The 26,186-nt window shown below is 38.4% G+C and overlaps 1 protein-coding gene across 3 annotated transcripts in view; it reads left to right on the forward strand.

The window, feature by feature from the left end:
* Positions 1–26,186, forward strand: part of LOC136867263 (retinol dehydrogenase 11) — a 178,830-nt gene that overhangs the window by 114,382 nt on the left and 38,262 nt on the right. For 2 of the 3 annotated variants that reach the window (XM_067144406.2, XM_067144407.2), the window contains exon 6: positions 20,975–21,064. In XM_067144406.2, the coding sequence (XP_067000507.2) occupies positions 20,975–21,064 (90 nt within the window). Of the gene's footprint in view, positions 1–1,161; positions 1,260–20,974; positions 21,065–26,186 lie in introns of all 3 variants that reach the window. The other variant, XM_067144408.2, reaches the window with a different exon arrangement.

Genomic DNA, 26,186 nt, shown 5'->3' on the forward strand with positions numbered 1-26,186 from the left:
ACTACATGGCGTGCCACTCTGCACGACTCTTTCTTAAGCATAGCATACCTTGAAACATTTTTTTGTACTGACTTGTGGTACTATCTAGCAAGCTCTAACTCAATGAAACTGTAAAAAAAAAATCCAGTAGGTCGCACAGACAGTTGTTCTGATTTGTTATATCAACAGGCATGGATGCTGTAGACAAAACAAAATTTTAGCATTCTTCTTCTTCCACTGCTTTTTCCACATGTTGCACAAGTGGGTTTGGTCTTGTTTTACAGTATGATGTCCTTCCTAATGCCAACCCTATATGGAGGGATGTAATCACTATTGTGTGATTCTGTGGTGGTTGGTAGTGTAGCGTGTTGTCTGAATATGAAGAGGAGAGTGTTGGAACAAACACAAATACCCAGTCTCCAAGCCAGAAGAATTAATCAGACATGTTCTAATCAACCAGTCATCAAGGATAAAATTAGAGAGTCACCATTTGGACGTATCTGCAGGATAGAGGAAACCCATCTTCCAAAACAACTATTGGAACACTGTTGTCCTCCTGGTTAGAAAATTGTATGCAGTGCTCCAAAGCAAAAGTGGTTCAGTCAAGTTGAAGTAGAGGCCAAATGTATGAGGTTAACAATGGAACAACTGAAGAAAGCAACCCAAAATAGATTGATTGGAAGAAGACCATCAAGAATATGTTTACCATGGCCACCGCAGAAACAGTACCAGCTTCAGTCATGACTTCTTGCTGGTTCTAGAGTGAATGACTAATTGACTGACTTGCTGACACCAATCCTATGTGGTGGGATGTATTCTCTATTGGATGTTCTTTTTGGTTGATTGGTAGTGTGGTGTATTGTGTGTAGATGAACACAAATACCCAGTTCTTGAGCCAGAGGAATAAACCACAAAAGCCTTGGCTTGGCCGGAAATCAAATCTGGGGTCCTCTGAACCAAAGGCCTGTACAATGAACATTCAGCCAAGGAATTGGGCACATATTACCTAGATTAAACATAATTATCTTAGAAATAATATTAGGGCTCTTTAAATTTTTAGTAACATAATTCATGTCTTTGAAAATCAATTTACAACCTGGCTTAGCTGAATATCAGAATGATTTTATCCTACTATAATAGTTTAGATTTATATTTAAATTTTTTCTCAATTATTATTTACAGGTATTACAGTCAACAGTTTACATCCTGGAGCTGTAATGACAGAGATCTGGAGATATTTGCCTTCTACTTTTACAATAGTATTTAGGTTAATTTTCAAGGTAATTCTGTATTTCTATATACAAGGTAATTTGCATGCTATTCATGATTATCGTAAATGGCCCCTGTATGACTCAGTGATTTCAACATTGGCTTTTTACCACTGCATCACATGATAAGACATTAGTGACTGCATGCAAAATTTATGCTGGGTAAATTGGAAATATGACAGGATTTTACTAGAATCCCTTGGCCCCCATTTCTCCTTACACCTAACAAACCATACTAACACAGTAGTAAAAATAGCCTCACTTATCAAATTGCATACCTTCTGAAATGGTGCCATTTAGGTGGTCTGAGTACAATTTTGAGTTTCTGATTGTACTGCCATTTAGTAGTGAAGCAGAATTGTAGGGGCATTTTCTAAGGTTGAGTTAGTTTATTTTGTCCAGTGAATGTAGAGGTAAGCAGCAGTTCTTATATACCATATACTTTGATACTAACAAGTCCACCATCCTCTGAACCATATTACATAGATCATCATCATCATTATCATCCTTTTCTTCTTCTGTGGTTTTTCTGTGTTCCTTGTCTTTTACAAACTATTCACATCTGTCTTTTTATATTCCATTTTCCTTTATTTATCCACTTTTCTTCTTGTCCTTCTTATCTTACACTTCCCACTTGAAGATTTGTGTAATTTGCCTCATCAGCTGACATAAAATGTTTGCTAAAAGCAAGCAATCTCATCATTTTAAATTTCTTCCTACAACATTTGTAGAATGCTACAAAGACAGAGAGTACTCTGTAAATGCAGTCATTTATAAAATTACTAACTTGATCTACCTGTCTGTCAGTCGCTGAACACTCACTGCTAGCAGGCCATGACATACAGCACAGCGACACCGAAGTACTGTCAACTACTGTGTCTTATCACGCCTGGCTACAGAGGGAAGCCCTTGAAATCCTGAAGCACACTAACAGCTTCAAGCGTAAGGAGGAATCTTTTTTTTTTTTTTTTGCTTTACGTCGCACCGACACAGATAGGTCTTATGGCGACGATGGGACAGGGAAGGGCTAGGAGTGGGAAGGAAGCGGCCATGGCCTTGATTAAGGTACAGCCGCAGCATTTGCCTGGTGTGAAAATGGGAAACCACGGAAAACCATTTTCAGAGCTGCCGACAGTGGGGTCAGCACTGGTTTTCTTGGAAATAGGTATAACAACATTCTGCCGAAAATTGGATGGTACTTCTCCTGTCTCATATATCTTGCACACTAAATGGAATAACCTCGCCATGCTAGTTTCTCCTAAAGCAGTCAGTAATTCAGAGGGAATGTCATCAATTCCAAGTGCTTTGTTCTTATTTAAGTCTCTCAAAGCTCTGTCGAATTCTGACCTCAAAATTGGGTCACCCATTTCATCAGCATCAACAGCCTCTTCTTGTTCCAGAACCATATCATCTATGTCCTTACCTTGATACAACTGTTGGATATGTTCCTACCATCTTTCTGCCTTGTCTTCTTTCCCTAGAAGTGGTTTTCCATCTGTGCTATTAATATTCATATACCTAGTTTTCCTATCCTCAAAGGTTTACTTGATTTCCCTGTATGCAGCATCTACCTTTCCTACAGTAGGACCATACAACTTTCAACATCCTTGCAATTCTCCTTCAGCCATTCTTCCTTAGCTGCCCTGCACTTCCTATCCACTTCATTCTTTAATCACCTGTATTCTTTTCTGCCTTCTTCATTTTTGCATTCTTGTGTTTTCATTGTTCATTGATCAAGTCTGGTGTCTTGAGTTATCCATTGATTTTTTATTGATCTTTCCTTTCTTCCTAACATCTCTTCGGCAGCCCTACCAACCTCATTCTTCATGACTGTCCATTCTTCTTCTACTGTGTTTCCTTCAGCCTTTCCAGTTAGTCCTTGTGCAACATGTTCCTTGAAACAATCCTTCACACTCTTTTCTTTCAACTTATCTAGTTCCCATCTCACTGGATTCCTTCCTTTCTTCAAATTCTTCAACTTCAGATGGCATTTTATGACCAACAAGTTGTGATCAGAGTCCATGTCTGCTGCTGGGAAAGTTTTGCAATCCAACACCTGGTTTCTGAATCTCTGCCTAGTCATAATGAAGTCTATTTGATACCTTCCAGTGTCTCCAGGTCTCATCCATGTGTACAGCCATTGTTTTTGGTGTTTGAACCAAGTATTAGCAAGGAATAAATTGTGATTGGTGCAGAATTCAACCAGCTGACTTCCTCTTTTGTCCCTTTGTCCCAATCCGAATTCTCCTACTGCATTATCTTCTCTTCCTTGGCCTACCACTGCATTCCAATATCCCATCACAATTACATTATCGTCACCTTTTACATATTGTATTAAATCTTCTACCTCTTCACATATTCTTTCGATTTCTTCATCATCTGCTGAACTAGTAGGCATATAGTCCTGCACTATTTTAGTGGGCATTGGTTTGGTGTCTATCTTGACAACAAAAATCCTTTCACTATGCTGGTCATAGTAGCTTACCGCTCCCCTATTTTCTTATTCATTATTAAACCAACTCCTGCATTTCCCCTGTGTGATTTTATGTTGATAATTCTGTAGTCGCCTGACCAAATATCCTGCTCTTCCTGCCAACGTACTTCACTTATACCAACTACATCTAACTTTAGTCTATCCAGCTCTCCCTTTTCAGATTCTCTAACCTACCACAACGATTCAAACTTCTAACATTCCACTCTCCATCTTGCAAAATGTTAGTATCTATCTTCCTGATGATTGCCCTCTCTTGTGTAGACCCCACCTGGAGATCCAAATGGCGGACTATTTTAACTCCGGAATATTTTACCTGGGATGAAGCCATTATCAGTACATCATTCATACAGAGAGAGCTGCATGTTCTCGGAAGTTAGTTACGGCTGTAGTTTCCCATTACCAGGCGAGTTAGCCGTGCAGTTAGGAGCGTGCAGCTGTGAGCTCGCATCCGGGAGATAGTGGGTTCAAACCCCACTGTCGGCAGCCCTGAAGATGGTTTTCCATGGTTTCCCATTTTCACACCAGGAAAATGCTGGGGCTGTACCTTAAATAAGGCCATGGCCACTTCCTTCCCATTCCTAGGTCTTTCCTGTCCCATCGTCACGGTAAGACCTATCTGTGTTGGTGCAACGTAAAGCAATTAGCAAAAAAAAAAGAAAAAAAAGTTTCTCATTGCTTTCAGTCATGCAGCAGTATCAACACAGCTAAGCCATGTTGAGTATTATTACAAGGCTATATCAGTCAATCATCTAGACTGCCGCCCTTGTAACTTCCGAAAGGTTGCAACCCTCTTTTCGATGAACCATTCGTTAGTCTGGTCTCTCGACAGATACCCATCTGATATGGTTGCACCTGGAGCTCGGCTATCTGCTTCATTGGGACATGCAAACCTCCCCACTGTGGCAAGGTCACATGGTTCGCAGGGGAGGATGATAATAATAATGATAATTTTATATATATATATATATATATATAGTCTTTTTGACTCTGGCAGATGGGAGTGAGATGCATCTTTGCAATCCATCTAGCAACAATAACATAAGGACTCAGCAAGTTCGAGTCCATTAGCCTCTCTCACTTCATCTCCAAGCACATAACCTACAAGAGGTGCTCCTGTTAAGCTGAGCAATCCAGTGGAAGGTTTGGGTACCCAACCCCAACGGGAAACTGGGTCGGTGAGCCATCAGTGTGGGAGGATCACCAATCCATCATTGAAGCAGGCATGGTGATTAAGCTCACACCCTTTAAGTCAAATGATGAATGACATTAAGGTTAGTAAATTCTCCAGGGGTAAAATATTCCCACAATCAGATCTCCAGGTAGGAGTATCTTTGATGTCTCAGAAACAAAGATCTATTACAAAGAAACCTCAAATATTCAATGTCTGTACCTATAACTGTTGCTCATTGCTAGGTTATGACAGACTAGAAGAGATTGAAGACGAACTTGGGAAGATCAACTGGAGTATTGTTGGTCTAAGTGAAATACGTCAGAAAGGAGAAGACTGTCTCATCTTAAAATCTGGAAATTTGTTTTATTTCTGTCACGAGCCAGAAGGAAAACTGAACAGAGTTGGATTTTTAGTAAACAGGAACATCACTGACAAGATATCGGTATTAGAAGGAGTATCCAGCAGAATATAATGTCCAATAACGGACCATTTATATTGGTATTGTTCTGAATGTGTCGAAAAGGTACAAAGTGCAGATTGTACAAGTTTATGCTCCCACTTCAAGCCATTCAGATGAAGAAGTTGAGTCTTTTTATGAGAGTCTTGAAAAAATCTCTGAAAAAAATACAAAAGTCGGCACTTTTAAACTTTGTTACTTGTAACCTGTAAACTTGGCGACTCAGTGGTGGGCAACTATGAGATTGATGACAGGAATGACCAAGGAAGGAGACTAGTCCAATTTGAAGAATATACCAACATGCCAATGATGAACACATTCTTCTAAAAGCATCCTAACCGAAAATGGACATGGAGAAGCCACAACTTCAGTGTTAAAAACGAGATAGACTTTATTCTGTCGAATATGCCTCATATTGTCAAAGACGTCTCAGTTTTAAACAAATTCAATACTGACAGTTATCAGTGACTTGTAAGAGCAAGCAAGAAGAATTGAAATCAATGCAAGAGATGAAAGAAAAAACTCTTAAAAAAGAAGAGAAATGTAATCAGTCTCAAAAATTTAGAAGAAAAACAAAGATGAATTCCAAAAAGTCATTCAAAGAAAGTTTCAGGTAACAAAGGAAGACGATGCAGCAGAAATGTTAGTTGTAAGTGCACAAGAAGTAGGTGGCTTATGTAAGAATAACAACCAACCAAATCAATTCAGTGACAAAACCAAAGAGCTGCTACAGAGGAGCAGAGAAATGAAAATTTGAACTGATCGGGACACAATAAAATATTCTGTGTTATGTAAGACCTTAAGAAGAGAAATGAAAGCTGATACACAGAAGTTCAATGAAGAAACCTTAAGAACAAGTGTAGAGAACAAGAGAAGTTTAAAGGCAGCTAAATGTAAGCTCACAATTGGTAAAAAACAGATAATAGCAATTGATGGAGTCAATAGTGAATTACTGAAAAGGAGGAGATTTTGAATTTTATTAGAGACTTTTATAGCAATCTGTATAGTAAAACAAAGGAAATTTCAATAGCACCTGACCTAAAAAGTGTAACTAAAGTTCCAGTTATACTTCCTTCAGAAGTCAGATGTGCTATAGACAACATGAAGAAAGGAACTGTTGTAGGTAATGATGATCTCTCTGTTGATATTCTGAAGCTTACAGGTGATGAAACAGTAGACAGTAAAACTTCTTGTTTACACAATGCTTCAATCCCAGCATCATGGAATAAAGCAAAGATAGTATTGCTGCATAAAAAAGGAAGTATTCACAATATCCAAAACTATCACCCTATAAGCTTGCTCTCTGTTTTGTACAGTACAAGCATTTTATGAAGATCTTGTTATACAGAATCAGCTCTACCCTTGACTCAGCACAGTTGATTGAACAATCAGGATTCCGCAGCAGCTTAAGCACAATGGACCACATTCTGGTTCTGCGTGGGGTGATTGAGCAAATGAATGCCAGCTGCCTCTGTGCATAGCATTTGTCGATTTTGAAAAGGCATTTGATAGATCAACCATTCAGCTATCTCACAAGCCTTAGATGAGCAGACCATTGAAGTGGTTTATATCAGAGTTCTCCATAACATATACAAGACCTCTTCAGCCTTTCTTAATGTCGGTGAAGCAATTTCAGAATTTCCTGTCAGAAGAGGTGTTAAACAAAGTGATCCAATCTCTCCAAAGCTGTTCTCAGCTGTTTTGGAGATGGCAATGTTGAAGTTAAATTGAGAAGGAAAGGGTATAAGGATCAATGCAGAAGGCTTAACAACTTGATATTTGCTGATGACATTGCATTACTGGCAAATGACAATGAAGAACCCCAGATATTAGTTACTGATCTTGCCATGGAATGTGAGTCAGTCGGCTTGAAGATGAAACTTTTCAAAACAAAAGTCATGTCCAACAAATGGGTCACAGCAGGAAATGTGAACATCAACAGTACGCTGTTAGAGAAGGTCAGTGAATATATCTATCTGGGCCAGTTGATGAGTATGAAAGGTGATATAAGACCAGAAATATTTTGATGCATTAAGCTAGGATGGCAGGCGTATGGAAGAAACTCAACAGCCTTCAGATCAAGTATGCCAGCAAATCTGAAGAAAATAGTTTATGATCAGTACATTCTACCTGTGCTGACTTATGGTTGTGAGACCTGGATGCTGAATGAATTTACAAAAGGGAAACCTTAGGATAGTGCAGAGAGGCATGGAAAGGTCAATGCTGGATTTTACAAGGAAAGATAAGAAGAGAGCAGATGACATCAGATCAGTCACTAAAGTTAATGACATTCTTGAGAGAATAGCCACCTTGAAATGGCAATGGGCTGGACATATTGTTTGAAGGGAAGATGACAGATGGGCAAAGCTAGTATTAGAATGGAGTCCAAGAGATCATCAAAGGCCTGGAGGAGTACCACCAGACAGATGGGACAAAGGCATCTAAAGAATAGCTGGTGCTACCTGGCAGAGAACTGCTCGAGACTGTTCCACCTGGAGAGTTCTGATAAAGACTTACCTGAGTTCACAACTTAAAGAAGACACATCATGTAATGATAGAATTGGCTGATGGTGATGATATATATAAACTAGCAAATGTACCTGTGCTTCGCTACAGTATTCTACATTGTATATGGAGATCGAAGTAAATTACTGTTCATGAAGTGAATAAGATATTTTAATTGCACATCTCTTGGCGTTATCTGAGAAACAGCATAGGGAGGTCCATAGACGTTGTTTCCAATGTAAAGTGCGAGTTGCAGAGTTGTAATGATAACGGCACATCCACTTGTCTACTGCACAAAGGAGTTGAGAATTTTCATTTAACGGCAGGCCTCATTGCCTGCTGTGCGGCCACAATTGATTTGGGGAGTTTTCATTACAATGGCAGGCCCTATTTCCTACTTTCACACAGATTACAGTTGATGAACTTTTATTTTTAATAGCAGGCACCATCCCCACTGCCAGTCAAAATTGGGTTGTGTTGTTATCATTATAATGACAGACCCATTTTTCTAATGCCAGTCAGTTTACTGCCAGTAACACCTAGTTGGTGAGTTTCCATTATAACAGCAGGACACTATGTGTAATGTCAGTCACATTTTAGATGGGTAAATTTGTTTATAATGGGGGGTACCCTTGCCTACTGACAAACAGAATCGGGTAAAGGAGTTTTGAAAATAATTGCACGTTCCCTTAGCTTCTGCTAGTCAAATCGAGAAGGGAATTATTCATTACAATGGTGCACAGTAGTTGGAGGAGGATCCCATTCCTACTGCCAGACAAAGTTGATGTGGCGAGTACTGATTACAATAACAGACACCCTCCTGCTGACAGTTACTATCGATTTGTAAAGTATTAATTACAATGGCAGATACACTCTTTCTAGATCACTATAAATCGACTTCAGTGAATAAATATCGATCGACGTATATAAGTATATGCATGTTCACTTTCATTTACAGAATATCTGCTGCTAAACGGTGAATCATATTGAAAAACGGATTGTACGATAAGACGCCTCTGGCCTCATTTAGCGACCTAAATGGCTAGTCCTATGATATTTTCTTGTATATCATCTATTCAAAGATAAGATTGTATTAGAAATGTTGAATAGGGTGAAATTTGTGTAAGGTTTTTGGACAGTGAATTACTTTTCAGATACCAATGTGACAGCTTCGAAATAGAATTACTGGACGAGTTGGCAGTGTGGTTAGGAGCGTGCAGCTCTGAGCTTGCATCCAGGAGACAGTGGGTTAGAATCCCACTGTTGGCAGCCCGGAAGATGGTTTTCCGTGGTTTCCCATTTTCACACCAGGCAAATGCTGGAGCACTTTAATAAAGGCCATGGCTAATTCTTCCCATTCCTAGGCCTTTCCTTTCCCATCATCACCATAAGACCTATCTGTGTGGGAGCGATGTAGAGCAACAACAACAACAACAACAACAACAACAAACACATATAATTTGGGTCACATATGGCTACTGGGTGGGCCAATATTCATGTAGAATTTGATTATCCTATCTTTCCTGTGAGTGATTCAAACCATCAATTATATGTCTACAAAGTGCAAAATATAGGTACAATCCAGAAATGGCTCTATTTAATGTATAAGGGATAGAGATATGACAAAAAAGTCATAGGACCAAAGTTGTAGATCACTCCAAATTGAACGGAGATTGTGCCATCCGTTTTGTGATACGACTTACCATTTAGCCACCAAATACCTCAAAAGGAAGGTCTGCACCCTCATTAAAATTGCCTCCATATTTTGATATTTTTCAGGGGTAAAAAGTAAAAAATTTAAACGTCTCATATTTTTTCCGTCAGTTACAGGCTAAAAGCTGTAATTTTGCCACATTTCAATTTTCTAGCTCGCCTGGCAGACTATGCCGCCATCTTGATATGGGGAAGGGGGTTAAAATTAGGACTTACAGGAAATTTTAAGCCCGGTTATCATTTTGGATAAATATATCCGACTGCATTCTTATGAAAATTTTGAAACTCACAGCATGTTCCCCTCAGAGAATTTTGAGAATTTTAGATTTTTCTAGGGATCCTGAAGTCATCAGCTTCTCTGGTACCAAGTTTTAAGTTTCTTTTTTTTTTTTTTTTTTTTTTTGCTAGGTGCTTTACGTCGCACCGACACAGATAGGTCTTATGGCGACGATGGGATAGGAAAGGCCTAGGAGTTGGAAGGAAGCGGCCGTGGCCTTAATTAAGGTACAGCCCCAGCATTTGCCTGGTGTGAAAATGGGAAACCACGGAAAACCATCTTCAGGGCTGCCGATAGTGGGATTCGAACCTACTATCTCCCGGATGCAAGCTCACAGCCGCGCGCCTCTACGCGCACGGCCAACTCGCCCGGTTTTTAAGTTTCTAAGATGCCTGGAAGTGTCTCATTAATTCACATCTGTTTTCATTTTTATACCTTAATTTATAAATATATATACAGTACAGTATATATAGATCACTCCAAACTGACTTCCATTTATTAATATGAATTTTATTTCACCTCCTTCCCTAGTGGTTCTAGGGGCATCTTACTCCCACAGTATATTTTTCAGGTAGTAAGTCACACTTTGAACAATTTTGGTTGATAGCCCTCCCCCCAGGCTAAAGGGGGCTAAACTTTGAGTTTTAAAAACTCAGGAGTGTTACTATTCATCTCAGCAACCCTGAAAACTGTGGATTCGACACTATTTTTGATTATTTTTATACCTAATCCCCACCCCTAAGGGTGCTACGGATGGTTTACCACCACAGTGCTCGTCTCCAGATAGTAAGCCATAAATGTACCAAGTTTGGTTGAAATTACTCCAGTGGTTTAGGAGGAGGCATGTCATTCAGCCACACACCCACACATACATCATATTTTTATATAGCCACGCTGGAACATACACACATCCATTATCTCGGTCATTTTTGACAATTTATTTTTTCTTCCTTTCTCACCCCCTATGCCAGAGAGGGCTGAACTTGGATTTTTAAAAAATACGGAATGTTACTATTCATCTCAGCGACACAGAAAACTATATATTCGACACTATTTTTATATCTCACACCCCCTCCCCCCATGCTAAAGAGAGTCTTAAAAAGTCAGGAATGTTACTATTTATCTCAGAGACCCCCAAAACTATGGATTTGACACTATTTTTGATTATTTTTATATGTCAATCCCCCTTCGCCCCCACTCAAAAGGGGGCTGAACTGTTGACTTTTATAAAATCGGGAGTGTCACTATTCATCTCAGCGACCCTGAAAACTGTGGATTCGGCACTATGTTCGATTATTTTTGTACCGAAGCCCAGTGACCCCCAACCCCTCAGGGTGCTATGTATGGCTTACCCCCACGGTGCTTGTCTCCAGATAGTAAGCCATAAATGTACCAAGTTTGGTTGAAATTACTCCAGTGGTTTAGGAGGAGATGTGTCATTTACACACACACACACACACACACACACGCACACACACACACACGCGCGTACATTTTTATATATAGTATAAGATAAGATGACAAATAGGCATGGGCACGTTTCTAAATGCAGGCCTTCATTTGAGATTTACTGCTCCTAACCGGTACATCAAATCGACAAACGGATTGCGCCATAAGACATTCTACATGGTTGGTCCTATGACATTTTCTCTACCTCCCATATTTATGGGTTACATTGAATTAGAAACTTCCATAGGTGCAATTTGGGTGCATTTTTAACAATTAATATTATTTTTTGCATACTTATGTGGAGGTTAGAATCATGAAATTTGGTTCACTTATGGCCATCGGTTGTGTCAATGCGTGTGCCAAATTTAATGATTCTATATTTCAAATAAGTGTGTCAAACTATGAAATATAAGTGTAAAAAGCACACAGTTTACGAACAGTCGAGAAATATAGCCAAATCTAACGTATGAGAGAGAGAGCTACGACAAAAATCATAGGACCAAAGTTGTTGATCACACCATTGTGCCATCCGTTTTGTGATATGACTTACCGTTTAGTCACCAAATACCTCGAAATGAAAGTCTGCACCGTCATTAAAATTGCCTCCATATTTCAATATTTTTCGGGGCTATAAATAAAAATTTTAAACATCTCATAATTTTCCATTGGTTACAGGCTAAAAGCTATAATTTTGCCACATTTCAATTTTCTAGTTAGTCTGTCAGATTATGCTGCCATCTTGATATGGGGGAGAGGGTTAAAATTAGGACTTTCAGGGAAATTTTAAACCCATGAAACCTATAGGTTATCATTTTGGATAAATATATCAAACTGTGTTCTTAGGAAATTTGAAACTCTCAGCATGTCCTCCTTAGAGAATTTTGAGAATTTTCAATTTTTCTAGGGATCTTAAACTCTTCAGCTTGTCTGGTAGCAATTTTTATGTTTCTAAGATGCTTGGAAGTATCTTTTGAATTCACGTCTGTTTTCATTTTTTATACCTTATTTTATAAATATATATACAGTACAGTATATATAGATCACTCCAAACTGACTTCCATTTATTAATATGGATTATATTTCACCCCTTTCCCTAGTGGTTCTAGGGGCATCTTACTCCCACAGTATATTTTTCAGGTAGTAAGTCATACTTGTAATAATTTTGGTTGATAGCCACACTAGAACATACATATGTCCCTTATCTCGGTCATTTTAGACAATTTATTTTTTCACCCCCTATGCCAAAGAGGGCTGCACTTGGATTTTTAAAACGTCCAAAATGTTAATATTCATCTCAGCGACCCAGAAAACTGCGGATTTGACACTATTTTCGATTATTTTTATATCTCACTCCCCACTCCCCCCACACTAAAGGGAGCTGAACATTGACTTTTAAAAAATTCGGGAGTGTCACTATTCATCTCAGCAACCCCAAAACTGTGGATTTTTTTTGTACCTCACCCCCATGATGCCTTTGCTGGCAAGATGCAGTGTTTACAGTGCACTATGTCTTCTGGTATGGGCTATATCAAATTTGTTACATTGACCTGTCTCAGTCTCATCCTTGGCTTTGACAATATGAAAGTGATAGAGGTATGAGTGATGCTAGTAATACCATTGCTTATGCAGCCAGTTCCTGTTATGAATGATGTGAAAATATTGCTCATAGGGTCAGTTGGAGCATGCATTTCAGTGGGCTTGGCAGACTGATATGTAATAGCAACGGCTGGCTTGGTGAGGAAAGCAACGGGAAACTACCTCACTCCTCATTTCCCTAGTACGCCTCTTCAGTGACGCCTAGGCTATTTATGACAGCTGTTGGCAGAGCTGCAGAGGATCAAACCAGCCTTCGGGCTGAATACCCAACATACAACATACATGCATAACCCCCATGACCCCCCACCCCTAAGTGTACTACAGATGGTTTACCCCCACAGTGCTCATCTCCAGATAGTAAGTCATAATTGTACCAAGTTTGGTTGAAATTACTCCAGTGGTTTAGGAGATGTGTCATTTACACACACACCCACACACACAGATACATCCATTTTTATATACAGCAAGATAAGATAGACATGTGTGTCCGTATATTTCACCTCGCAGCCAAAACTACCCACCGCAGACCACTGGTGTTTGTGTGTGGTAGAAACCTTCAGTTTCCCATCATGCACTCTGCTGGTTGCATGTCAGTAGCTGTTGTGGCGTGGTAGATATGGGGGTTGAAATTGGCCAAATACATATAAAAATAGATGTGTTTGTTTGTTTGTCCAACCCTTGTCCCATTTCTCTACGCGGTTGGGTATGAGGTGAAGTGAATCTGTCGTGGCAAGTTTTTATCCCCGGATGCCTTTCCTGATGTCAACCCCATCAGAGGAGTTAATGATATGAAATGAATCACGTGATATATGATGGTGGGGAGAGGATGAAACCCGGTGCCAGCACATTGCCTACTCCTGTCCAATAGCACCAGGGTGTCTGCTTAAGGTTTAACATCCCCATCCGACGGACAAACCACTATCAACAGCGTCATATGCCCTCACTACATATGAGCACTATGGAGAGGTTTGGAATTTAATCCAGGGTTTCGGCACGCAATCTAGTGATTAGAAATTGTTTACCATCACCTCCCCTACCCTGCCGGCCGACATTCTGATGGTGAATTTTTTTTTTCGACCAGCGGGACTCGAACCGGCTAACCATGGTGTTAGACCATTTAGGTTTCTGCGCCTTAACAATCATGGGCGTAAAATTAGACGTGTGTGTTCATATATTTCATCTTGCAGCCACAACTATTCACTGCAGACCACTTGTTTTTCTGTGTGTGGTAGTAGTTTCAAGTCTCCCATCGTGCACTATAGTTGTTGCGTGTTGGTAGCAGTAGTGGTGTGGTACATGTGGGGGTTGAAAGTAGCCGACTATATATAAAAATACACTCATGTGCACGTATATTTCACCTTGGAGTCACAAATACCTACCGCAGACCACTCGTGTTTGTGTGTGGTAGTAGCCTCGAGTCTCCCATCATGCACTATAGTGGTCTTGTGTATGTAGCTGTGGTAGTGTGGTAGATATGGGGATTGAAAGTGGCTGATTATTAGTAAAAATACACGTGTATAAACTCTGTGAAAAAGGACTAGTAAAATGGCGGCATGTGTGTGTAATTGTGTCTCATGTTAAGAAAACTGTAATTAAGTACAATAAACGTGTGCAGAATCATAGTTTAATATCAGTGCATTCTTGCAATGTGTATTCAATTTTCCATACTGCAATAATTACTAACTCTCTTACAGTGTGTGTATTCGTATATTTCTCCTTGTAGCCTTCTCAGACCACTGTTAATTGCCTGAGGTGGTAGCTTTGAGTCTTCCATCGTACACTATGGTGATTGTGTGTCAGTAGCTGTGGTGGTGTGGGAGATGTGAGGGTTGAAAGTGGCTGACTATATATAAAAATAGACACATGTGTCCGTATATTTCAGCTTGGAGCCACAAATACTCACCGCAGACAACTGGTGTTTGTGTGTGGTAGTAGCCTCGAGTCTCTCATCGTGCACTGTAGTAATTGTGTGTATGTAGCTATGGTTGGGTGGTAGATATGGGGGTTGAAATTGGCTGACTATATATAAAAATAGACGTGTGTGTTTGTATATTTCATCTTGCAGCCACAACCATCCATCGCAGACCACTGGTTTTTGTGTGTGATAGTAGGCTTCAAGTCTCCCATCATGCACTATAGTGGTTGTGTGTCGGTAGCTGTGGTGGTGTGGGAGATATGGGGGTTGAAAGAGACCGACTATATATGAAAATAGATGTGTGTGTTCATATATTTGACCTTGCAGTCACAACTATCTACCACAGACCACTGGTGTTTATGTGCGGTAGTAGCCTGGAGTCTCCCATCATGCACTGTAGTGGTCCTGTGTCGATAGCTGTGGTAGTTTGGGAAATATAGTTGAAATTTATGGACTGTATTTAAAAGTAGACGTGTGTGTTCATATACGTCACCTTGCAGCCACAAATACCCACCGCAGACTACTGGTGATTTTGTATGGAAGTAGCCTGGAGTCTCCTGTCATGCATTATGGTGGTTGCATGTCGGTAGTTGTGGTGATGTGGTAGATATGGGGGTTGAAATTGGCGGATTGCATATAAAAATAGACGTGTGTGTCCATATATTTCACCCTGCAACCACAACTACTCACCGCAGACCACTGGTGTTTTTTGTTTGGTAGTAGCCTCGAGTCTCTCTTTGTGCACTATAGTGGTTGAATGTCAGTAGCTGTGGTGGTTTGAGAGATGTGGGGGTTGAAAATGGCTGACTTCATCAATGAATGTATTAAAATGAGAGAGAGTTTAATGGAAAGATTGGAGTGAGAATGTACTCTAGAAGGCTGTGATGTGTACTCCTTGGTTTTATATACCATGTATGATTCTTCTGGCAGGAGTATGGTGATCTCAGATTCATAACAGTTTGCTGCTTGAGTACATCTGTGAGTATTTTCTGTAATTCTTGAATATGAAGCAGATACTTACTGAAACAGCTCCTTAACAATATTATTGAGGCAGTAATCCCAACCGGCAAGGAAAAAGGAAAATCTGTTTCTTTACCTTCTATTGATCTCAAATGATTTGTCATTTTGTTTCAAACGCTTACAATTTCCAGTGAGATTAGCTTTATAGTATGACTATCAGTAAGACTCAGGGTCAAACGTTCCAATATTATGGTAACAATTTGAAAGATTCCTGTTTCTCACATGGGTTTCTCGTGTGTTGGATAAGCAGAAAATCTGTTTGTGCATGCACCAGACAGCAAGACATCAAATGTAGTGTATAACAATGTATTTGTATGAAATTACTTAGTGTGTAAGATATTTAAGTACCCTGCAAAAATAATAAAAATATAGGAAGAAACAGAAAAGGCGTAGGCTTTTCATGCACGTTTTCTGTATTATAAAGGTTGCAAGAGACAAATCTCATGATTGATCCATATTGAAACTGACTATAAGCAAAAGTATCACAAAAATTATTTATTTTATTATCACCACCTATTCAATACGAACCACGTGCTACATGGTTGAAATCTACATAATACTATATAAACTTCTCAGGGACATGTTTCGCCCCTTGTTAAGGGCAACATCAGCCTGTAGGCAACCTTAAGGTCAAATGTCTGAAACATTATCTATCCATACATGGTTTACAATGAGAATTACGTTACGCATTAAAGACCTCTTAAAATTAATAGGCTACAATTATAATATAAAAAGATGCCACATTACACACTATGAGTAACAAGAATTGATAGTGTCTTATACACGTGAAGATTAAAAACTTATTAGTGCTGTTCTTTTTAGATCTTTTTAGATCAATCTTATCTAACTTATTCTTAAATATCCAGCTGTTGTTTATAATTAATTGACACTGAGATCACGATCAGGTACATTGAACATTTGGGACAAATTTACCCAAGGAAGATTATACTCTTTACTCAAGACTGTTACTATCCCAATGGTCTGCAAGTTATTATGAAGAGGATCCATTTTAGCTTTGGACTTTTTTAGAATCTAAAAAGAATATCACTAATAAGTTTTTAATTTTCACGTATATAAGACACTATCAATTCTTGATACTCATAGTGTGTAATGTGGCATCGTTTTATATTAAAATTGTAGCATGTTAATTTTAAGAGGTCTTTAATGAGTAACGTAATTCTCATTGTAAACCATGTATGGATAGATAATGTTTCAGACATTTGATCTTAAGGTTGCCTACAGGCTGATGATGCCCTTAAAAAGGGGCAAAACACGTCCCTGAGAATTTATATAGTATTATGTAGATTTCAACCATGTAGCACGTGGTTTGTTTTGAATAGGTGGTGATAATAAAATAAATTATTTTTGAATAATTTTGCTTATAAAGGTTGGTCGGAAATAATGGTCGAACCCACATGCAGGTTTAACAACACTGCCTCACAAAGCCCATTTGAATCTGCCCATGAAGCAATCTGATTGGCTAATTTCACCAGCTGATAAAATGATAACGGCATGAGATATCAAATTATTTTTTCCAATATTTTATCAGTATGATGAATTCTCTAATGCTCATATATTCGGTTCACGTTGTTTCTGACCATCCTGTATAGAGAAAACTGCCGGATGTACTAATAACCCAGCGAAGTGGGTTTTCTTCAGATAAAAAAGAATAATAATACATTAATAAAGATGTTTTTCAATATTCCATTAATTAAAAATAAAAGATTCTGTAACACTTGGATGTTTGAAGTAATAATTAGTATCACACATTCCAGAGATTTATGAAGCAGTGTAGGTAAAAATACACTTGTCAGTAATGATTAGATACAGAAGTTCTTCACTATAATGTGGGAGGTTTAAAACATTATAAAGCAAAGAAACTTCAGCCAAGTAAAAGGGAAATGGGTTTCAGACTGAATTCCCCCTTTCCAGATAGGTTTTGTACTCCATTCCATTGTGTTCTGGCACCATTGTATCCTTGATTCTTATCCTGTCTCGAAGATAAACATTACATTTCCATGAAAAATATCTGCTTCCGTAGCCTCAATGCTTATAGCATGAGCTTTCTCAAGAACTGAAGGACTGGTGACACAGTACTACTACTAGTGCTGCTACTACTACTACTACTACTACTACTACTACTACTACTACTACTACTACTACTACTACTACTACTACTACTACTGAGTACTCATTGGTGGATGCAGAGTGGGGCTCAGTCCACAAGTGACCACGGCTGGTCCGTGGTCCAACAGTTCTGCACTCTGACCGGCCAACCGAGCAGAGGAGGGGTGGCTACGTCTCAACCGTGGCTTTTCGCCTGTGTATTCGGGAGACGGGAAAGGGCTGGACCTCATGGCTGGTTCCCCCGCCGGCTGTCCTGAGAATGGTTTTCCGTGGATTTCCATTCTCCAGCACTAAGGCGAATGCCGGGACAGTTCCTAGTATAGGCCACGGCCTCCAACCCCCTCACCTTCTCCGAGCATCTCCTTCACTACCACAAATCTCCCGGCCTGAGAGACGGTGTCACCATCTAAGAGTCCCACCTCGCCCCTTCAGGGGAGGAATGAAAACCTTTTAGTAGCAGTACTGAGTACTCAGCCCAAAGGCTGATTGGAACCTCAAGAGCTGAGCCATTAGCTGTCATAGATAGCCTAAGCATCACTGAAGAGGTGTACTAGGGAAATGAGGATCAAGGTAGTTTTCTGTTGCTTTCCTCACCGAGCCAGATGTTGCTATTACATATCAGTCTGCCATGCCCACTCAAATGCGTGCACCAACCAACTCTATGAGCAACACCATTCATAACAGGGACTGGCTGCATAAGTAATGGCTTTACTAACATTGCTTATACCTCAGTCACTCCATATTGTCAAAGGAAAATATAAGACAAGTCAACAAAAGTAACAAATTTATTCTAGTCTCTATCAGAAAACATAGTGCATTGTAAACACTATGTCTTGTCAGCAAATTAATCATCATCATCATCATCATCATCATAGAACACCTCCAGCAGGCCAGATAGGGTTGTGTTGAACACGTCTTTGCCATCGTTGTCTGTCCAGAAATGTCTTCTCCCTCACCACTGATTTCCATTTCCTTCCTCTTCTCCCCATATCCTTTCTCTCTCACCACTGATTCCCATTTCCTTCCTCTTCTCTCCATATCCTTTCTCTATTTGTGTAGCCATCTCTGCCTAGGCCTTCCCACTGGCCTTAATAGTAATAATAATTAGGTGGGACAGGTTTTTCTCCAGACTCTGATTTTCCCCATCATCTTTCATTCCTGCAACACTCTCCAATATCATTTCATTTCATCTGTCTGTCATTAACCATTGCCCCAGGGGAGTGTGACAGGCTTCGTCAGCCAGCACACTTCTTGTCCTCGCCGCTAGATTGGGGCTTTATTCATTCCATTCCTGACATGGTCAAGGGATTGGAAACAGGCTGTGGATTTTCAATATTTTATGCAAAGGACATTTTCCTCTTAGTGGCATTGTAGAATACATGCATTAGAATATTTTGTATTCAACTATAAATTGCTTTCAACTCAATAAATCTGTGTCGGTGTGACGTAAAGCCAATAGCAAAAAAAAAAAAAAACCAACAAAAAAACAACAACTCAATACTCTTTTGATTAATTGCTTATTTAGAAGAGTGGCAGAATAATGAATATTTATGTAAGGATGTTTTAAAGGGTACCATATCCCTATATATAAATGATGATGGAAAATAGCCCTGACTGTGGCTGTTTTGACCATATATTTAACAAGGTTATTATAAACTTTGCTAAAGATTTATTGTGACTCCCTTAGTTTTCCAATCTAAAGCAAATTTTCACAGAAATATGTTAAATATTATAGTTTTTTTAAATTTATGCTTGTTGTAAGTTTTCTTTGTTGTGGTGCCAGTATTTGAATCCTGTGCCCAGCGCAGCTTGCATCCAGTTCTCACCGGCAGAGCTGGCCAGGTGACCAGCTGACACTTCATGTCACCACTCGAGACCATATATAAGCAAGTGCGCCAGGAGAGAAGGCAGTCAGTCATCCAATGGCTAGCTATAACTTACTTCAGAAGTGCAGAGGATGCCCTGTATAAGCAGCTTACTGAACAGGTGGACTGAAGCTAGCTTGTGAGGTTTTCTGTCTCTGGACTCGCTGACATCTCTCCAAACTTTACATTCTCAAATCTTCAGCTCTTGAATTTGACTTTACAAGTCAATTGCTATGCAACATTCCTCCCTCAGTGAGTCTTCATTAAGTTTGTGTACTGGCAACCTGTAAATATTGTATATATCTCAAGTGTTGTAGTCATCTGTTTATGTGACGAAACCGTCCGTTCTATGAAAAGACTTTCTCTTCAGCAGAAGATGGACTTCGAGTTTAATGTGCAAGTGGCACATATTTCACAATACTGTATCGTTGCAACTCTCCTTTAATAAAATTTTGTTTTGTGTGTGTTAAATAACCCTCTTAATACACAACAGTGTTCATGCTACATTTCATTTGCAGCATAAGGAATTTAAAGAGAATTAAATAAGTAATGTAATCAAGAACATGCCTATACTCCAAAACATAAAATATTATAGTGGTAATTATATTTTACAATTAAAACATATCTAATTCAAGCTCAATTTTATTCTATTCATCATTCAAAATTCCAAGGAGAGTGACCATGCATGTAAATGCACTGTGGCTAAGGAGCCAAGCTCTGCATTTGGTAGGTGAGAGGTTTTAAACCACTGTCCTGAGAATAGTTTTCTGTGATTTTTCCCTTTTTACTTTCAGGCACATGCCGAGACAGTTCCTATCCATAGACCACAGCTGATTACTTCCATCTCCATATTCAGTTTTTAATTCACCATCATTCATTTCATCTTCATTGACTCCTCAACAAAGTTTGGCATCAGGAAGGGCATCAGTCCAAAAAACCATGCCATAAAATATCATCTGACCATGTATCAGGAAATGGGACTAAGGGCTAGACATACATATTCATTATTCAAAATATGGTTTCCACTATTAATTGTTATAGTTAGTTGCTAAAACTAGCATTTTATGATCATGTTTGACTTTTATAAGACCGTATATAACTTTGTTTATTGTTTGCTTTCTATTATAACTTTTTACAGACTTCCCTTGAAGGAGCACAAACGTCTATCTATCTGGCAGTGTCTGAAGATGTGGAAGGAGTATCAGGAAAATACTTTGTCGACTGCAAGGTGAGCATCATCATCATCATCAGAGCCTATCAAATCCCTTCTTTATGTGAAGGGTTATCCCATCTTCATCCCCATTCCTCTGTCTTATGCAATTTTCAGCACAATAGCCCCACAGTTCTGCTCAGGATATCCAAAATTGTAGGTCAGTGTTTCCCAACTGGTGTTCTACAACACCTTAGGGTGCCACAAGTTTGGCCAGGGAATAAACAAAAATATAGTAGGGACTACTTAAAACATTATATTAATTACTGTATTGGTGATGATAAAGAAGAGAAAGACAAATGATTAGTTGGATTATGTTTCATCACAAGTGTCCAACCCAAGGATTAATAAAAAGAGACAGCCTCATAAATTCCACCATAGTCATCCACATGGCTGAATAGAATTCATCAAATTTCAGTGAGTGTTGTACTTGTGTTGGGCATTAAGTGGGACAAGGTGAACAATCACAAGCTGCTCTCTCCTCCTTCATGCAGTACTGATGTGAGGTCTATATACTGCACAAGTGCTGTGCAAGCAAGCAGGAAGTTCAGTATTTGAATGCACCATAGAAGTGCAGTTCAGTTGCTTTCAGTTGCTTTCAGTTGCTTTCAGTTGCTTCCAGTTTTATAGTTTCCTTGTGTTATTTCACTGTGTTTCCTATGGATAAATTCATTGTAAAGAAACATAACCTCGAGGACTGTAAAAGTGAACATTCAACATCTATTGTTTATGATAGTGCGAACTTTCAAGTTTCTCCAGGACCGTCATCCTCAAAAGGCAATGAAAGTCAGAACAAACAAAAGAAAAGGATATATTTGGACAGTTACTTAACGTACAGATTTTCGTGAAACAAGGACCTGGAATACCCTTGCCCTGTGTGTGTAGTTTGTTGAGAAACACTCAGCAATAAGTCCATGGTACTGCACTCTTGCTTACCAATAGTCAACATCTGCCTCCAGCTCTTGTAAATGTAGATTCTTCCATTCTCATGGATTCTGGGTTCATCAGTCACTTGTTGTCATGAATCGGTGGGTGGCCTAAGGAAATCTAATTATTACTTGAAATAAAATTGAAGAAGTAGGCTAAAATGGATTTATTATAAAAATAATTAATACTAAGTTCAATAGATGTCAGGCATCAAATAAAAAATTGCATTAATGAAACAGCTGACAGAAATTTGACCTAAATGTGAATAAAAATGAAGAACTAAGAATAACTAGTTTAATTGTTATCGAGTTAAGTTAAACGTCAATTGCCACTGTCAGATTAGAATTGATAACAACAAAAAATGGAAAGAGAAAAACCTGAAAATTACTATCGGATTACATGTAATACCGTCAGTACATTAATTTGGTCCGTGAAGATTCAGTTTCTGCAACCAGACTCCAAATTTTTCTTTAACTAAGGTTATCCACCTATTATAAAATACCACGTAGGATGTCAGCCACTGAACAGTCCCTTAATTGAACTGAAACAACCTCTGGTTTTATTTGAACCGATTAGTTATACACAAAAAGGCATTTACTTTAGAGGTTAACTTGCACCTAGGCTAGGCATGGTACTTCAAAATTCAATGTTATCATTCCCTGATATAATCTGTAAAAATGCATGATTGCACCATGTTGTGTCACAACCAGACACCCAGAAATAAAGTTACTTTAATAATTAATTATTTTGAATTACATAGAATATTGTTCCTCTGATCTGCAATATTTATAAAATGTAATTATAAACTTGAGTTTACATTTAAGTTAACACAGAAATAGTTTCAGGTTATGTTAGTTTATAATAGACTAATTTAGAATGAATCAACCAATAAGCACACTTTTCTGAAAATTAATCTTCTTGCTTCACTGAATATTAATTTAATCTGACCGCTTATGAACGGTACCAACAATAAAACAACTGAAAAGAGTAACGTCAATGGAATTACCAGGTTAGCAACGGCAACTAACACAAACTTATTAAACAAATAATGGCCTTCATCAAAATGTGGAAAACATAGTTCACTACATAATCATGACCACTACTGTGCTAAGAAACGAGGAGACACATCTCACTCATCTAAAAAAAAAAAAAAAAAAAAAAAAAAAAATGTTGTTTATTTCAATAATTACTACCATCATCATGACCATTGGAGAAATGTGCTACTCAAAAGCTATGATCAGTAATATCATAAACAGAATTAAATGTTATCTCAAACATTAACTTCAGTGATCAACACCAATAAAAATTAGCTAATGCACTATCATTACAGATTAAACTGATTGTGTAATGATTATTCACAAAATATTAACTCTCACTGGAATAAACTAACCACTGGTTCTCTCAGACCGAGCTAACCATCTAATTGAACTCATAAATGTTGCTTAAACAACTAAGCACTGATCATTCTAGACTGAACTGGATGTCTTATTTGACTGGCAATCATCCATGAAACAAACTAACTACCGATCATTGTAGACTGAGCTGACAATCTGACTTGAATAATGGTTAACACTGAAAATAAACTGAACACTGATCATTGCAGACTTAACTGGATGTCTGACTTGGATAATGGTGAACATTGAAAATAAACTAAACACTGATCATTTCATTATTACATTATTTACAACAACTATCTGTTTTCACAATCACAAAGAATGGGTCCCTCCACCTAATCAATACTTTATTATATCTTGTTACTATACAGTACCAGTTTCAACCTTCACAGAGGTCATCCTCAGTTGGTCATAAGATCTAAAGTTAACATATAATTTAAAAACATTACTAAATCTAATGAAGAATGTCCTATGATATGAATGATGATATTAAAATATGCAATGTTATTAAGTGTCCTCTGGTTTTAAATAACAAGCGTTGATGTTTATGTGACATGTATATGATACTTAAAATTCTGGTGTACTGTTCATGAGTAACACATAATTTGCTAAAATACAATTTCTATAACTTAAAATGTTCATAGCCTCCGTGGCTCAGGCGGCAGCACACCGGCCTCTCACCACTGGATACCATGGTTCAAATCCCGGTCACTCCATGTGAGATTTGTGCTGGACAAAGCGGAGGCGGGACAGGTTTTTCTCCGGGTACTCCGGTTTTCCCTGTCATCTTTCATTCCAGCAACACTCTCCATTACCATTTCATTTCATCTGTCATTCATTAATCATTGCCCCCAGAGGAGTGCGACAGGCTTCGGCAGCCGGCACATTTTCTATCCTCGCCGCAAGTTCGGGGCTTCATTCATCCCAACCCTGACCCGGTCATTGACTGGAAAACAGGTTGTAGGTTTTCAAAATGTTCATAGTAATCTTGAGGTACACTTTAGAGTTTAATTAATGTTGGTAAATTGTTGCATATGTTGCATAGATTATAACTATCTGTTTGGTCCGCTAACAAACTAATAAAACACGACTAATAAAAACATGTGTGAATCTAGCCGCAATCACTACGTTTAAACAGACCACTGTTGTACAACTCAAATAACATAATGGTCCATCAGACAGACAGAACTGATCCCATCTAATAACTAAACCACAATTCCCAATTGTTGGTGGGTGACAGACGAACACTGTCAGTTACCTATACCATTCATTCAATTTGCCACAACACATACTAATAATTTACTGTTACAACAAACTAACTGTGTCAGGATTTCACTGTAAAAATCTCTCCCACATCTCAAAGAACATTAATCCAGTATACAAAACATTATGTCTATCATTTATGAGGTTTACATAATATTATTATTACTTCTGGCATTCTTAAATATTCCCAGTCAGTCATCTGAAAACTGGTTCGCAGTATTCTAAATATATCATCCCCTTTGGGCTAATGGCTTGCCGGTCCTCATTCCTCTGACTAACACCTGTTATTTGAGGCGGTCCATTCCAAAACTCTTCTTATCCACCATAAGTGATTTTTTAGGAAAAAGCGAAAAACCTGTAATTTTTGTAATATAAGTCTCACTTGTTTAAATGTATTATGACGCGTTCAAGTCCAATGTCATAGGGCCATCTTACTGAAGAATTATATATATAATTAGTAGATCGTCAATAAATTACATTTGTATTTTGGATGAGTTTTGGAGCATCCAAAAAAAACCAAAATATATTACCTCACACAACTTATTTTAAAACAAGAAAAATGAAAGAATTGAGAATATAATGTTGTAATAAAACTCACCAGTACACTAATACACCTTTTTGCTATCAGTATAATGATATTCACTAATAAATTAAACACAGTAGTGTGATTTACCATATTTACATCCTATCCATAGTATTTGGTGAGAATTGTTACTTTATAGGCTACACTGCACTCACAATAGAAGTAACTTGAACAATAAAACATAACTTTGTTGTTAATCAAACTTTCAAATCTGTTCCCTCCTCTTGAGATCCATCACAAAGAACTTCTGTTTCTTCAACAAGATTGTTTTCGTCTATAGAACTTGAGGTAAACAGATTCTTATAAAAAGAAAGCAACTCATTCCTTTCCCAATCCATTCCAAAATGCTTTTCAAGCAAACTTTTTACGTCCTTTACTTTAGCTGGATTCAAGTTTACACCTGGCAATAATTCAGGTGGCATTAGCATATCTCGCAGGCATTTTCCCTTTTTCATTACCAATTTTCCTAAACCGATGTCTGAGTTGTAATGAAGTTCTCCCCTAAGGGTAACATTTCCCAGTGAGTCTTTGCTAATAACAAATCGTTTCACTGAAGAAAATTTAAAGTGTCAAGATGCAGGTTTTTTCATCATATTTTCAGCAATCATTTTCTAATTGCTCACCGAGCAGTCTCTGCCAAACTTGAAGACTTCAGCATGTTTGCTAAAGATGTCTTCACATTCTGCTGGATTACAGATTATAGGGCATTTCCGTATCTCTCTCTCGACTTGAGTAAATACCCTGTCAGAGGGCAGAAATGAGTGGCCTGTCATAGGAAAGACCAATTCAACACTTTCTATATTAGGCGGAGCTGTGTGTGTCAAGAAATGTGAGCACATTGCAATCATTGTAGAATTGTAGTTCTGTCCTCCGCAGCCATCTGCACAAAGTTGTATAGTTGTGAAGTTTGACAAATCAGTTTGTGATAACCGATGGTAAACTGCAGATGACATTTCATTAGACCCCCTCTTGA

This window comes from Anabrus simplex, chromosome 3 (genome assembly GCF_040414725.1).
Source record: "Anabrus simplex isolate iqAnaSimp1 chromosome 3, ASM4041472v1, whole genome shotgun sequence".
NCBI classification, from domain to species: Eukaryota; Metazoa; Arthropoda; class Insecta; order Orthoptera; family Tettigoniidae; genus Anabrus; species Anabrus simplex.